Source organism: Centrocercus urophasianus, unplaced genomic scaffold (assembly GCF_019232065.1).
Source record: "Centrocercus urophasianus isolate 14NV4802_14NV808 unplaced genomic scaffold, USGS_Curo_1.0 seq_19, whole genome shotgun sequence".
NCBI classification, from domain to species: domain Eukaryota; kingdom Metazoa; phylum Chordata; class Aves; order Galliformes; family Phasianidae; genus Centrocercus; species Centrocercus urophasianus.
The window spans coordinates 20,323,485-20,339,231 of NW_024884744.1; the positions used below are offsets into that span (position 1 = coordinate 20,323,485).

General features: G+C 42.2%; 1 protein-coding gene across 1 annotated transcript in view; it reads right to left on the reverse strand.

Annotated features, from left to right (window-relative positions):
- Positions 1 to 15,747, reverse strand: part of VPS8 (VPS8 subunit of CORVET complex) — a 62,552-nt gene that overhangs the window by 16,818 nt on the left and 29,987 nt on the right. Inside the window, 12 exon segments of the mRNA XM_042820522.1 lie at positions 330 to 408; positions 1,369 to 1,472; positions 2,232 to 2,274; positions 2,729 to 2,818; positions 3,420 to 3,561; positions 7,972 to 8,018; positions 8,458 to 8,547; positions 11,316 to 11,414; positions 12,382 to 12,466; positions 13,543 to 13,625; positions 14,045 to 14,101; positions 15,596 to 15,715. Coding sequence (XP_042676456.1) covers positions 330 to 408; positions 1,369 to 1,472; positions 2,232 to 2,274; positions 2,729 to 2,818; positions 3,420 to 3,561; positions 7,972 to 8,018; positions 8,458 to 8,547; positions 11,316 to 11,414; positions 12,382 to 12,466; positions 13,543 to 13,625; positions 14,045 to 14,101; positions 15,596 to 15,715 — 1,039 coding nt within the window.

Genomic DNA, 15,747 nt, shown 5'->3' on the forward strand with positions numbered 1-15,747 from the left:
GATAATTAGATTTTCAAGCCTACTCAGAGCCAAGAAAGCTTTTGTGTGCACTGTTTTTCATAGAGACCATCTCAACAGAGCCAGCTGAGTACAGGAGGCTGTGCTAGGATCCCTCTTCCATCCAGGGCTAAAAACAAGAAGTACCCAACAGCTGCAGCCTCCCCATATGATCTTGCTGAGCTTAGTGCTACAGCCACTACAAGCTACATCAACTGCAAGAGCAGCAAGAGCAGGAAGTGAGTAACAGAATTACTTTTCATCTATTCAGTCAGCAGAGGAGGAAAGACAGCACAGAGATTTGGGGTCACAAAAAAAATCAAAGTACTTACATTCAGCATATCGGTACTGTGAAGAGCCAGACAATTTCTGTGGGGACATCATAGCCTCCAGCAGGGGAAACCAGAGGGCCTAAAAGAATCGAATGCAAAAAAACCCAAACCAATAAGAACACAGCAAAAATGAGGTGTGACCAATATCACATCCCACTTCCATGTTATGAGAAACAGAATTACATTTCTCAGGTTATGTCTGCAGAGGAACAGAAGTAAAATGCATTAAAGTCATCACAAAGTACTCAAGAAAAGCAGTCCAGGTTGCTCCTATCTTAGACCAAGATACTGCTTGACTGAGATCTGAGCACAGAACCCCTCTGGTTCCTGTTGTTCCTTCTTTCCCTTTTTCACTGTTCCTTTCCTGGAATTGTGATAACATAACATAATCTACTTTTACTCCCTGCTTGACTTCCAGACATGCCATCTCTTCAGACACAGCATTCTCAGTTTTGAATTCAGTTACCTATGTTAAGCACTCTATTAGAAATAAAAATAGGTTCTGTGTCAGTGACATCAGCAAAATGAAAACACAGCCTAATTCTCTCTGCAAGAGCTGAGGCAAGCTGTACTGTCTCCAGCCCTTAAAGATCATTAAAGACTTTAATGTCAGAATTTGTGAAGTATTCAGAGCAGCAGAATTCCACAGCCACAGTGCAGGTAACATCAGCAGCTTTCTGCCACCATGAAGATGGCTCCAACCTAAGTATGCCACTGCCTTCATGTGGTGTTACAAAAGCCATGATCTTTTGCTTTCTTTAGAGTCTGATTAACATCCAACCAAAATTTCAACTGCAGCTAAAAATGGAAGAAGGATATGGTCTAATCTACTTCTCCATTGCTGGTATGTGCTTTATTTTGTGCTTCACCCTTACAAGTGAACATTTCTCTTGTGGGTTTATAACCTGAGCAACAAGAAGACGAGGCAGAGCAAAACAACGGCTGCTTGAGACGTGCCAGTATGGAATAGATGGGGAAAGGAAGGAGACATGAAGATAATGCCTCTGGAAATGCAGTGATGTGGTTTTTATTTCCTTACCTCTCGCTGTTGCTGGTTTAGGTTGTGTGAATTCCTCTGGCAAAGGGCAATAGTTTTCATTAGGGTACCTTCAATGCTTTCGAGCAAGGGGAGTTCTGCTGAACCTAAGCGTGGGGTGAAAAATAGATTGCCTTTACAGAAATGATGAGGTATGTTAACTCCCAGTCATTCTGCAAAATAAATTCCCGCTGTTCTACTAAAAGCTGCTCCCTACTGTGAACTACTGCATTATAAAGGCAGGTCCTGATTTTCTGCACTTCAATAGATGCCCTATGTATTGTAGCAGTTAAGACTTCTCAGATAATCAAATATGGAAGATGCAGCTGCAGTTCAGGACACAATCAAGTAACAAATACGAGTTCTGCATTTGATTAGGGGCACCCTTGAATCCTGGGGCTAGTGAAAGCACTCATCTTTTGTAGGCAGAACATTCTTACTTCCATGAGAAGGGGCCTTTTTTGTTTTGTTTTGTTTTTTAAGAAGTTGCTTCTATATTCAACATCATCACTGTTCATAGTTAACGACTGGTAAGGCTCAGTAATGAGTCTGAATGGATTGTAACAAGGAAAACATTTCTGGTAAGGCACTAAGAGTAACAGCTGCAATCAGGAGTTAACAGAACACCTGAGCAGACACAATAAAACCCATTGGTTGTTTACAAGTCTCAAAGTGATCAAAGTAACAGATGAAGGAAGTGAAATCAGAATAACTGCCACAGCCACATGATGAAAAGTTAAGAAAATGTCCCCACAGTATCCAAAAACCTGAAAGAGGACCTCATTATGCCACTTGTCAGACATACATTTTGTATTTTTTACATTCATCCCTTTTAAGAGAAAGTGGAATTTAAGTTGGTAACTTACCTCCATCATCCTGTGTAAGCATCAGCAACTTGCTCTGCAATCGCTGAAACAAAAGAGATCTCAGAACAGTAAGCTTGCAGAATGTTGATGGAAGTGTTTTTAAAAAGATATGGCTACTAGGGCTTGCCTTTATTTTCCACCCCAATACAACTAGCACTGCATACGTTTCTTTCTAAATATTGAAAGGAAAATAGAAGCTAGAATATTATTTTTGATTAAGAAAACCAGATTTCAGTATCTATTACCCATTCAATGTTCAAAGACAGCCTTTCACAGTAAGCTGGAAAAGTACAGTGATCTGCTGAGCCTGCACACAACTCAATGTGCTGTTTTTTGACATAAAATAATCTCTTACATGGACTGCAGTGGGAAATTGGGAAGCAACAGCAGTGTCAAATCTTAACACAGGACATCAAGCTGATGAAGAGCCTGGCAAAACTGTGACACTCAGGACTTCGGGCAGAAATGGCAACATTCAGAATTCCAGAGTACTGTACCTCGAGCATAACCAGAAAGGCACCATGGATGTCTCCCTTCTTCTCCAGTAAATATGAGGAAGCTTCATGGAGCTGATATTTCTGGGTTATCTAAGTTTAAAATAAACAAACAAATAAAAAGTGAACATCTATCTTAAGATATCTGCCAGAGTCTGTTTACTCCCCAAAAGGACAGCTGCATGTTCAGAGCGGATGTGTCTGCACAGGCACATCAGCCAGGCTGAGCACCAGCAGGACCCTGCCCCCCTCCCCTGCTTACACAGCCTCGTTCTGAAGCTGCATTATATTGCCACCATCAGCATTACATCTTTAAATTTATCAAATCCACATCAAGGACAGATACGTCAAAATTTTCATATGGGAAGAAATAGTCACTGTCCAGCACTAGTCAAATTTTGGCAGCACTGCTACCCAAAAACGCTGGCTTGCATTATTTCAGATACCTTCAAGGCATTACTCAGAATTAAGACAGACTATCTGTATTCTGCAGTTACTCAGAAGATTCAGTACACTATCAGCCTTTCTATAAGCCCTGAGACTAAACTCAAGATCACTATGTTAAATACAGCTAACAGTGCTGCAGTTTAGCAGCTTGAGGGGCCAAATACTGAAGAACTGATCGAACACTTTGGTAGGAGCTGACATGAATGCTTCCCCCAGTCCCTGCGTCCTTATAATGTGTCTTTTCTACCTGGATGGTTTCCTCCAGCCTGCAGTACTCCAGGACTTTCAGTGTCTCCAGAACGTGGTCAGGGCTGTGCTGACACAGCAGCTCGATGAACTGCTCCGTGATGTGGGGTGGTAGGTGCAGGAGGTCTTGGTTGATGCCTTCTCTGGAATATAAAAAGCACAGCTCAAAAGTTTGGCTGGAAAGAAGAGCTTCTCATTCAATTGTGTGCTGCCTTTTATGCTTAATACAGAAGTAAAAAATTTGGCTGTAAGAGCAAAATTACACCTTCTCTACTAGATCCTCTAGTAGAGTCTGTTAGGAGGCATTCCATTTGTTCCACAACATATTCTACCAATGCCTCAGCATACATCAAACTATTAAAGATCCCTGAGAAAAAAGGTTCCAGCACAGATATCTCTTCAGCAACTCAATGGCAAAGACATGCAAAAAACCACCTAATTTATTTGATTAGCTTTATGGTCTGAGCTGTTTTCAGATGCTGACTATGTGTCCATCCTGTAGAGCTCCCCCAAGCACGCTTGAAGAAATACTGCCTTTTGCTTATTGTTACTGAAGCTGTTCTTTGATTCACATTATTGCTTTTTAATGCATCTTCCACTGGAATATGACCTCTCTACTTCACTGAGAAACGTATTCATGCTTCTGTTAGGGAAACATCCTCATTTTCATTCAGTATTTCTTGTGAAACTGACCAGAAACTGCCCTTGCAGAGTCCATAACTACACACTGGTTGATCAGTCCCGGGTCATTGGCAGAGCAAGCGTCCACCTGTAGAAGTGTGAACACTCCCTGCATATTGCTCAGGATTGAGCCAAAGGCTGCGTCTGCTCTCAAGGGTTTTGCAATCAGCTGCCGCACAGAACTGTATTAAACAGGAACTAAAAATATCTGCCTCATTTCCCAGCGTGAGATCTGCTTAATCAACACATGCAGGTGGAGTCCCCACTCACTGCTGTGTTTCCTGTCCTTGCTGTCTCCCTGATCTCCTGCCACGATGGCCAGGCCAGCAATGCAGACCCCACACTGCTTGTGGGTAACTCTGCCTGCCCCAAGCTCAGAAAGCCAGACTGCAGTTTTCCTTTTGACTGCAGCCCAGGTAACTTCCACAAGCAAAACTCAGATCTCAGTTAAACTCTCTCTGAAAGGAACTTCTCCAAAACCCTTCCAGCAGCAGCAGTGCTTCATGCAATGAACATTTCCCAATCCCTTGGCTTACGAAGCAAACTTATAATGTGGGGAAAATAGAGCAAAACTGTCCAGTTTCCACAGCTGTCCCTACATCCTGAGTGTTCTTTACTCATCTTGTTTTTAAAGAGCAACACTGCAGATTAAATCTCATGTAGCAGATCTCAGAGTGACTACACAGAGGAAAAGCAGAAGTTGATCCTGTCTAGGCAACAAGGCTCTCAGGCCTGTTCTGAAGCTCCCTCTGAGAAAGAAAAAGATCATGATATGCATTTAAGTTTTTGTTACCCTTCTGACCAGGAATTCATAATCACTGATGTGCCAATCCTATAGCTGTGTGATGGGAGAAGTGGAACATAGCACATGACCCTGTTGCTTCCTGGGAGCTATGAGGATTCCCATCAGCCAAGAAAGACCAGGAGAACACTGCCTCCAGCAAGCCAAAAGAAACCTTGTGCAACTGCAATGTCAACTGCTTGATTAGAAATCATATTGGTCTAGAAAGGAAAGAGTACTGATCAGGCTGTCCAAAATATGGACACAACTGTGCAAAACTTGGTATCCAAGCTGTAGCCTTCCAACAAGTGTTCCACTCTTTGTTTCTACTAGACTGAGGGAAATAAATGAGAAAAAAAAAAAAGCTCTTGTCTAAAGCAATTTCTGTCTACAAAAATGGAAAAATGGCAAGCCACACATTTTTAGTATGAGAACAAAATTATAGTATGGAAATAACTCTGACACCTAGTATTTGTAACTTAATGAGCAAGCCAATCTTTTCCTTAACCATTTCACTTGAGAAATCCAGACGAGCAGTGAGGGAACAGATTTTGGTAATGTTAAAAACCAAGCTGCTGTGCTGAGCCTTGCAGGTCTTGCCAAGCCCAACACAATCAGGTTCTCCTTCAATGCCCCCATGGCAAACAGCTCCCCAGCCACACTCTGCATGCTCCTTTCTAAAAGGAAGAGACCACCACCAATTCCTCACAAAACATGGCACAGCTGAGCCTTGTAGACCCGTGGTTAGCTGTCAGCCAGGAGAGCCTCTGTTATACCCTGCAAGTTTTGCTATCTGTTGATACATTCACAGACCCAGAACAGAGTTGCTAAATACATGTTAGTACAATGTATGACTTTGAATTGCAAACAGACATGCTTCATTGCTTTTTTTTTTTTTTCAAAGAGTTTAAAGTGGAAACTGGCAATGGCTGTGATTAATGAACTGAATAACATGCACTACTTTCTCCATTTTCTGTGGCTGCTTATATGATACGAGCATAAGGACATCTAGTTTTAATTTCCCTGAGCAATTCCTGTTAACCCTGCTTTCTCCCTTCCCCCTCCCAGCTCCTTCAAAATAAATCTCCAGCTAAATTAAATGGGCCAAATTAATCCCTACTGCAATTCCACCAACTCAGTACTGTTACAGCAGCGTGACGCGCCTTGTCCCCCGTACCATCAAGCTATAGTTTGTTTCTGAGACAATCCAAGCTTCTTTGATTCTCTATTTTAATACAAATTTTGCTCAGAAGAAGCATGTAAATACATAGACTGACTGAAAGGAGACAGATGTTGTGACAAGAACCAAGTCACTACTGAAGGTATCAGTACCCTACAAAGTATGGCTATATCTACAGATTGGGTCCTGCACAGTCAGGTTTCCTCCTCCCCCCTTGGGGTACAGGTCAGCTCTCTTTGTCTTAAAAGCAGACAACCTCAGAGCACTGAGAAATAACACTTAAAACCTTGAATGTGACTGAAGAGATAAGAAAAAAAAGGAAAAAGGCCCCTCCAGTAATCTAGCATCTCTGTTTCTTACTGGCAACATAGCTCAATAACAGCAGCTTAAACATTGAGAACTCCCTCTTTAAGGTCAGTTACAGTCACGCATGAATTCACAGTATTTAATTCTGTTTTTTTTTTGTGCAACTTTCCCACTTTTGCTTACTGAGTAACCTGACAACTGCATCACAGGCACTACGGGGCCATCTCCATCACTTGGGATGCTGAACATCACACTGCAGTAGAGAATTAGAGGAGTCTAAAGCACAGGTGGAAGAAGAATGCTGACAAATTCTGCTATGATGCGATGGTACAGTGAGACAGGTCACAGGGCCTGAGGCTGTCTGCTGAGCCTTTTGAGTCTTGGGGGGGGGGGGAAATCTTTTGGAAGATCAAATACAGAAAGTTGCTTCCTACCAAACTGGCTTGATTGTTGATTCTTGTTAGAATAGGTAGAACTACAGGAAAAATGGTTGTATTTAGCTCTGCAACAGAGCTAAACTAGATACATTTATCATTTGGAGATCATGCAGAAGGTGACAAGACAATTTAACTACTGCCTGCACTGGGCCTTGCTTGCTGCAAGTGGTATCACAGCACAACCAACCCAAGCTGATGCTCACTATCCCGGTTAGCATCCAGCTGGGTACCTCCTCTGCTTAATTTTGTTGTTGTTGTTTAATCTAAACCATTCTGTTTGTCTCCTATAAAACCCAAATAAAATATTTCTCAGCAAACAGATTACTTTTTTTTTTTTTTTTTGACTCTGAAGAACCACACAAGGTATGGGAGTTCATCCCTTCCATACAAAGACAATGGCAGAACTTAAGGAAAATCCAAACTCATCATCTAAAACATGCATCTGTACTCCAACATCGACACTGTACCCAATATCTAAATACATTACCTTTTCCAACTCCTCCTCTTCATAAAGCATAATTAATTTGTAGCTAATTGACAAAGTGGGATCTCTCCTTTAATAGCATTAACAATTGCTATTGGATATGTGCATAGATGAATGTCTTACAAAATAAATGTATAACATCGAGGTCTTGAAGCATTTGAAACTGATTCAACGAGAACGCTCAGTGCTGAAATGCTGAAAGAGCAGGAGCAGATGGAACAAGTAACTAGTTAAAAGCTTTCAGTGAGACGTGGCAGGAATTCTGAGATGATAGAAATGCAAACTGTCAATAGATCAAAACATTTCTGCGTACGTGAAATCTGGGCAGCTTGGACAAGCAATCAAACCAGTAAGTGCCTGAAAACAGAAATGTCAGCTCAGTCACAGGCTTCCCAAAGAAATTGTTAGGGCAATGCCTACTCCCCCCCGACGTGGGGGAGATACTACATTGCATTTATTGGAACCCACGTTGCTTCCCAGTTAGGAAGGCAGGCGTGGGCTCTGCTTTAAGATCATCCCTAGAGCACTTATTTCTGTGCTACCCTTCTCACCTTTGGGCAGTCTGAAAAGCAGATCACCTTTTCTAAGCCCCCAGACTGGGTGTAGACTGTATACTGACACACTGTGCCAAATAAAAATGTCTTAAGCCACGTAGTTTGCAAAAGGTCAGATTTGCTTACGTACCTCGGATCAAGCAGACTCCTTAGAAATTGGAAGAGTAAGAACTGGTCCTGTACAACAGGAGGAGACAGAGTATTATTACTTCAAGTAATAACTTGAAGTACTTGAAATTACTTTATAGCTGCAAAGTAGTGATTCCTGAACTACTTTCATGATTCATGGTTGGTGCCTTTAGACATTTGCCTTGAGTAACTCTTCAAAAATATTTGCTGACCTGTGAACACAAGCCATACTGCATTCAGAACTGGAAACTGCATTATCAAGTGATGCAAACAGCAACACAGAGATCATAAGCTTTTATGGTCAGAACTTTACAAGCAGGTGCAGTAATCCATCTGAAGTAATTCCTGCAGCAAAGTACCTACCAAGCTATTTTTTCCCCATTTATGACACAGCACCAACTAGCCATTACTCCCAGCCATCATTTCTTACAAGAACAGCAACCTCACTGTGAACAAGTGCCAACATTAATGAGTTTTGACACTGTACCTGAAGGTTTGCAATGATGCTCTCAATTTGCTCAGTGAAGTGGATGGCCACCAAGTCAGCTGCTTTACATGGGCTGAGTAGCAATAACTCCTTTGGAGTGGGAAACAGTAAAAATCATTACCTTTATAGATAATGTAATTATGCAGCATCACCAAGATCATTCATACTGTAACAGCATCTTTCTCTAGATGAAAGCGGAAAGCTGTAAAATAACGAGAACTATCACACAAAAAATGGTTATGAAAAAAAACTAGAAGGGTGGCATGTAAAAGCCATCTCAGCTCTCGCTTGAGGAAATGATTTCATCAAGTTTTTTGAAAGCTGTGCTTTACTTCATGCCAAGAAGACCAGCTAGTACCAGCTGGGAAGAGTTCCAGCAACAGAAAGGAAACAAAGCCATCAGTTGACTCTAGGACATTTCTTAGTGTTTAAGAGGCTTGAACTGAACCCAATCAGAAGTTTAACTGCAGACTTCCCATAACTTAATTCCTCTGATATCTGTTCAGACACAGAAAAAAAATGTAAAATTTCTTTATGGAGTAATAAGAAAAAAAATCTTTAAGATGCTTGTGGGTTTGCCTCCTGCCAAGCCTGACCCAAAAGTCTTCCTATAATACCAGTTTACACTACACAGAACATGAGTTTTCACTCCCAATGCTTCCATATGAGAAGCAACTGCTTCCAACCACTATTGGGTACTTGACAAAAAATCCTGTTAAGCCTACAAATAAACAAAAACAATTGGAAATGTGATAAAGAAATAAAACATCCATAAGCATATATTTTGAAGAAAAAAAAAACCCTGAAGTTACTCATCAGTAGCTTGGTCTCCAGACAGACATAGCAGCTGGCATTCACTGAGTTTGGGGGCAGCAGACCACAATAAAGAGAGGAAAGCAAGTTATAATGGTGTTACTGCTTTTCCAGACTGGAGGATTAAACCTAGCACATCATAGAAACAGCATTTCGTGAGGCTTTCACCACAAAATCTGTCTTCTGCATTGTATGTAAAGCAGTTCCGTGGTGACCCAGAATACCTTAACATCAGAGCAAGGCAATCAGAGGGATGCAGAAATGCAGACTTAGTATGATGGTCCTCATTTGTTTCTCTCTGCAGAAACCTTTGCTGGGAGTTCCCAGGCATGCTGAACACAGCACTGCCAGGATGGTGTGCAGTGGCCCAGCCTTCCTGCAGCTCTTGGATCTGTGTGTCTCCCAGCTTTAACCATCTGTGAACATGCCACTTCTTGACAAGGCAGTACTGACACAGGTCATGTGTGCCCAAGGACAGGAAGCACCACCAAAATAACATTATGATTAAAGAAAGGTCTTAGGCTTCATTTTGAAGACGGACATCAAGGACCAACAGCTAGGTGGGATGATGGAGAAAAGAAAAAAACATCTATCAGAAGCTCTCTATTATACAACCAGCAGGAAAGAAGCAGTAACAGGAAAGTCTCTCTAGAGGCTTCTAGTTTCAGCTGAAGAGATTGCTTTCCTGCTTTGATATCTCAGCAGATGAAAGGACGGTTGTTTGAAGACCTAAAATCACTGCAATTCTAGTAAACTATAATGTCCTCATAAAACTCACTATTATAAGCCTTTTGAATGTTTGAGAACAGAACCAACAAACTGGAGAAGAACAAAGTCCTCAGCCCCCATGAAATTGCAGATACTGTTCACCAATCCCTGAAAAAGGAAGTTGTCAAAAGGAAAGAGGGAGGTGATTCCAGCTGCAACACTCAACAAAGGTGACCTGCAGAAAAGGTTATTTGTCCAGCATATTTCTGAAAGAAAGATATAAAGAGCACAGGGAATGGGAAGCTCAGTCACTAGGCCGAGCAATGTGTGCCATATATACCAATACAAGCAGATACACAGGCACTCAGTAGGAGAGAAAAACAAAGCAATCACAAGAAAGCAGCATGGTGGACAGCAGCTTGCTCAACCTAGAAAGCCCAGCATGGAACCAGTTGCTTTAACAAGACAACAGCATGTCAGCCTTCCACAGCATTATCACCACTACCACGCTCCATGGGATCTGGAAGTGCATCTGGAGAGCAGACTACTTCCAGGTGCTGGTAGAGACTAAAAGTATTCTGCACTTTCAAGTGGTACCTGGTACTTTTCTGCTCTCCATGAGTGATGCAGAAATCTGTAACCACTTTCAGCTACATGGTCTGGGCAACGGCATGCCTGCTTGCTTCACAGACAGTTATTTTCCTGGCTCACCTCCAGATCACCCTGGAGGAGACTGACACTAGCTTATAACTACTGGAGTTATAATGGATTCCCCCTGCCTACTCTCTGGGAAATTATTTCAGACATCTCCACCTCCTGAAGCAAAGGAAAACTGAAGAGATAGGAAAAGTTATTAGATAGATAAAGTCTAGTAATAGTCTGCATTTTACAGCAGAAGCTGTGACCCCATTTTCCTATAGGTTAGAATTGCCAGGATATTGAGGTTGAATGCTGTCATCACTGTAACACGATAAATTTGATCCCACAGATTGTTAAGTCAGCAGTACCAATGCCCTGAGCTCACTGCTGCTGCACATTCAGGAGGATACAACACCTAAATGTGGATCACCTCCCTGTCACACAGCACTTACAAGCCATCATCTCCTGATACAGTCCCATCCTCCATAAAGCAATACCTGAAACCAGGGAACCAAGGAACCCAGTCTGAATTTAAGAGGTGCATTTACATTATGACGCTACTAAACCACACAAGCATCTTAAAGTGAGAGCTAATTGTTTTGTTCAAGCCACAAAACACTTCTGCTAACAGAGCAGCACCAGGCAGAGCCAGCAAGTTAACAGGAGCTCAGGTATCATGGGTGTAAGATAGACTGTACCTCTACATGTTCCAAAGCTTTCTGCCACACTGCCTGCTTTTCGTCAGCACTGTAGCCAGGCATGGACAGGATGTTGTGAATATAGTTGAAAACTTCTTCCTGTAAAGCATAAAACCATCAGTGGTACAGTATGCTTTTCTATGCTGGTAACAGTATTGTTGTTAACTATCTGAGGATGACCTTAGGGCTAGTACTCTCTTATTAAGCAAGTCAGAAACATCCTGAAAAGCTGCCAGGAGTAAAAAAAAAAAAATAAAATAAAATAAAAGCCAAGAGAAACAGAACAGAGAATGACACTTAAAGTGTTAAAAAATAAGGACAAAGTGTTCCTTTACCATTGTAGATGACTACCCTCTGCTCACAAGGAAAAAGCACAGGACATCAACCCTCGGCTGAAAGTATAGGCAGAGAAAAGTTTCCTCTCCCAGAGAGCGGTAGAGTTTTCCCAGTGAAAGCCCAAATTCTTCTTTGATATTTGCCTCTCCCCCAGGTCCTCCTACACAGTACTCAGCTCAGATACTCTGCTGCACCACATCTTTAGACCACCTCACTACCATAACCTCTCTCTACCGCTTCACCCACACAACCTTCAGCACATTCACATGGAGCTGGTGAGATCACATTTGCCAGACTCTGCCCAAAACTTCTGATGGTAGTAGGGAAAAGAATATCTGAAAAAACTGCAGTGGATTTGCAGTAATAGACAACTAATAAGCAAAAAGAGGGGACTAATGACAAAAAAAGCATTGCCTTTAGCAGCTTTTGCAATAAATCACAATCAGCATTTGAGTTTTACGTATTGGCACTGACTAAAATTGAAAGGGAAACCAAAAGCTCTGAAGCTTAAAAAAAAAAGAAGTCAACTCCTCTCCAATACACACACACACACACACACACACACACACACAAGTACAGAAGCCGTGACTATAAGAAAACTCAGCAGTACAGGAAGGTATGTTTTGAGACAGAACTACAGGACAGCAGGGCTGCTGTACTCACAAACACACTCCTGCCAGCAGGACAGGCTGCCAGCTATGGAGAAGAAAGGAGAAGTTTACTCACTCACCTTTCTCACTGGATCACGCAGGTAGCAGTCAATGATTTTGTCGTAGCGAAGCTCTCGTTCATACATGAACTCACAAATCTGATAGCTGAAATGAGAAATCAGGTTTCACTGGCTCTGCTGTTCTTAGATCATCTTGCCTTTCTATAATGTAGTCAGCTCTAAGCTAGGCTAATGCACAACATTAATTTGAAGAAATATACTGAATGTGACTCAGTAATGTGTTCCAACACCTTCTTAAGTTTCAGCTTTTAATAAACACCTTTAATATTTTGAGTCAGGAAGAGATGGGATGAAAACAGGTGCAACTGCAAAAAGCATGAAGGTTCTGCTAAATAGCTTCATGCTTTAGCTCCAACAGAAATTGCAGAGCTGGTCTCTGGGGCTCCCACAAGCAAGGAAAAATAAAATTGATATTCAGTGATCCAACTGATTGTGGTTCTGATTTTCAGGTGCTAGCAATGCGTTTCTGAGTCCTATCAGGGCTGAAAAATATGACGTAGTCACTCCACTTGGACAAGAGAACAGGCAAGGCACGTCCTACCATTATCTACCCTTCTGGTTCTTCATAGTATGGTGAATTAACTCACATAATATCCAAACTGAAGGCTTGGATGAAGATGCTTTCCCTGGCTGACTCTGTTCAGGCATAAAAGACGCTTTCTGAAAGGGTAAAGCAGCTAAAGGAGACGGTGGCAATTTTCAGCCTTCCCAGACACTGAGTTTTGTCTCTCCTACTCAATTCTATAACAAGTACCATGGGGGTGGCTCCAGACCCTGGCATGCTTTTAAAATCCACCTGTGGGCCTCACCCCGGCGAGTCATCTCCATCTGTCAGTGGTATTCAAACAGACAACTATAGGTTTGAGCACAGTCTGGGCTCTAGGATAGGAAGTGCCAAAACGTATCAAGCCCCAGAGTTTCATGCTGAAAGGTTCTCACAGGTCTAACAGAAAGCACTGGTAAGATATGATGGAGCAAGCACACCCAGTGAGATTAGAAGAGAGACAGGGACAGATAAACGTGAACATATTAAATGAAGCATATGCGGACGCATAGGGAAAACAATCCTAAACAAAGCTGTGAAGGAGAAACAAGATGTGGAAGAAAAAAGGCTAGAGGAGTTTTAGAGATAGCATTTATATACTGCACCCAGCAACTTACAATTCAGCTTTTTCTGCCATTTGGATGAGACGGCTCTCTTCAAACTGCACTATCCCTCCTGCCTGCAGCAGTTCTAACAGGACCTGCAGACAGGAAGAGCAGTTATTTGCACTGCAGCTGAACTGAACAGCCAGCGCCATTCAAAAGTACATTGCTCCTGTTCCACTAAACTTTGTATTAGCACACAGCTTGTTTTACAATTTATTTGTAACTGATTGTCCCATTAGCCACGAAGGTTATGCATTTATGCATAAATAAAACTGTTCTGTCTCTGATCTTACTGCTGCCAAACCTCTCTCTGGAAGACAATGCTGGGGAATAATCCTCTATCAGTCCTGCTCTGTACAGCCCTTCAGGTCATCACTCTTATACTAGCTAACTGCTTTGGCATACAACCTTCACTATGGCCATCAGCCAGCATCCATGCCCACCAAGGCCAAACTCTGCTCTACAGCCTGGACATACGTAGGGCTTACAGAAATGTTTCCTTGAGGGCCATTACCTGCTGCCTCTCTGAATGCCGGGAGTCATCATCCGGACTGCAAAGAAATTCAAGGACCTGTGTGAAGATGTAGAAGTTAGCAAGAATTAGGTCTAGTTGCCATAGATGTTAGCCTGTGAATTTTTTCTGTAGCACAAGTATACTAACAAACACATGTCCTAAGCTTCAGAATGGTTTTGGGTGCACTCAAAGGAAGCAGCTAGCCAAACCATGCAGGTAATCTGCTGATCATCAAGATGCACGAGTGTCCAGCAGACTGTGAGCACCAACACTGGAAACAGCAAATCAGAACAGAATGGTACAATTTGAATTTACAAGTATTCATCTGTGAGGTACTCTCTACTTGATCCTATAACTAAGGACACTTAAGATTGCTGAAGGACATCACAGGAGGGAAAATCATGACCATGCACCTGGATCTAGGGCCAGCCTTTGGTAATTCAGGGAATATAAAAAATTCAGGTGACCACATGGTTCTTCTCTAGACTATACACAAAACAGCTGCAACCACTACTCCAAGCCTTCTGACTTCTCTCCTGGACTGTGCCATCTCTCCCAAAACCCAGGAGAATCACATAATTCATGCAATTAAAATATACCAATACCCAAATCTATTCAAACTTCATAAACCTTTTGTCTGGTCTTAAATTATGACGAAGGGGCTTCGGGTTACAGCAGGGGAGGTTTGGATTAGATGTCAGGAAGAATTTCTTCATGGAAAGAGTGGCATTGGAACAGGCTGCCCAGGGAATGGCAGAGTCACCACCCCTGGAGGCACTTTAGTGATGTAGTGCTCGGGGATGTGGTTCAGTGGTGGAATGGGTAGCGTTCGATGACAGTTGACTCAATGATCTCATGGGCCTTTTCTAACCTAAATGATTCTGTTTTCTAAATCATTACTTATCAGTGTTCACATATCGGTATGCATCTGAAGCAAAATTGCTGTAGCTATTAAAACCTCCTTATCAGTCCAAACAATTTCTAATATAAATTTAATCTGTGCAAACTTCAGTCATACATTGATCCCTTTCAGCTTGTTCCAAACAGCAAAGAAGGATGGTGGCCAAAGAAACTAGAAACTGCCAGATAAAAACATATACAACAGCTCTGTAAGTTCAGGAGTGTCATTTCAGTTGGTGCTCTTTATTTCCTCACACTGATAATCTTCCTATGTGTAACTAGTGACAACAGAGTCATAAAACAATCGCTGGGGCTTAAAACAAACAGATTAGCTCCAGTCCTTGCAGGGTTTGTTTTTTGACATGCTACTGACCACAGAAATCTGCCACCCCATGGAGAAGAGCGGAGGCTACACTAATTCCATCTCCTGCAACCTGACCTATTTCACACTCGGTTCCAGCAGCAGGCTGGAATACCCACCTTACAGTGCTTCAGTGGTCTCTATGACCCTGCTTCTTTGAAACTACGAAGTCCCAGCAGGATGCTACCTCTACCTGCTTTGTAATGCCCCAGAATTGCCTCAGTCTGCAGCACCAGGCGCACTTTCTGTGGGGTTGGATCCTCTTGAGAATTTTTTCTGCTATCACTTACCTGATCAAAAAGTGTTCTGTTCACAAACAGTGTGTTGTTGGGCTTGGCCAGCTGACGGGCAAGGAAAGTAAAGAGACAGCCAACTTGCGACGGGGTGAAGTCAGAATTCTCTACCATGACCTAAGAATAATTAAAGAGTAAAGAGAGAAACA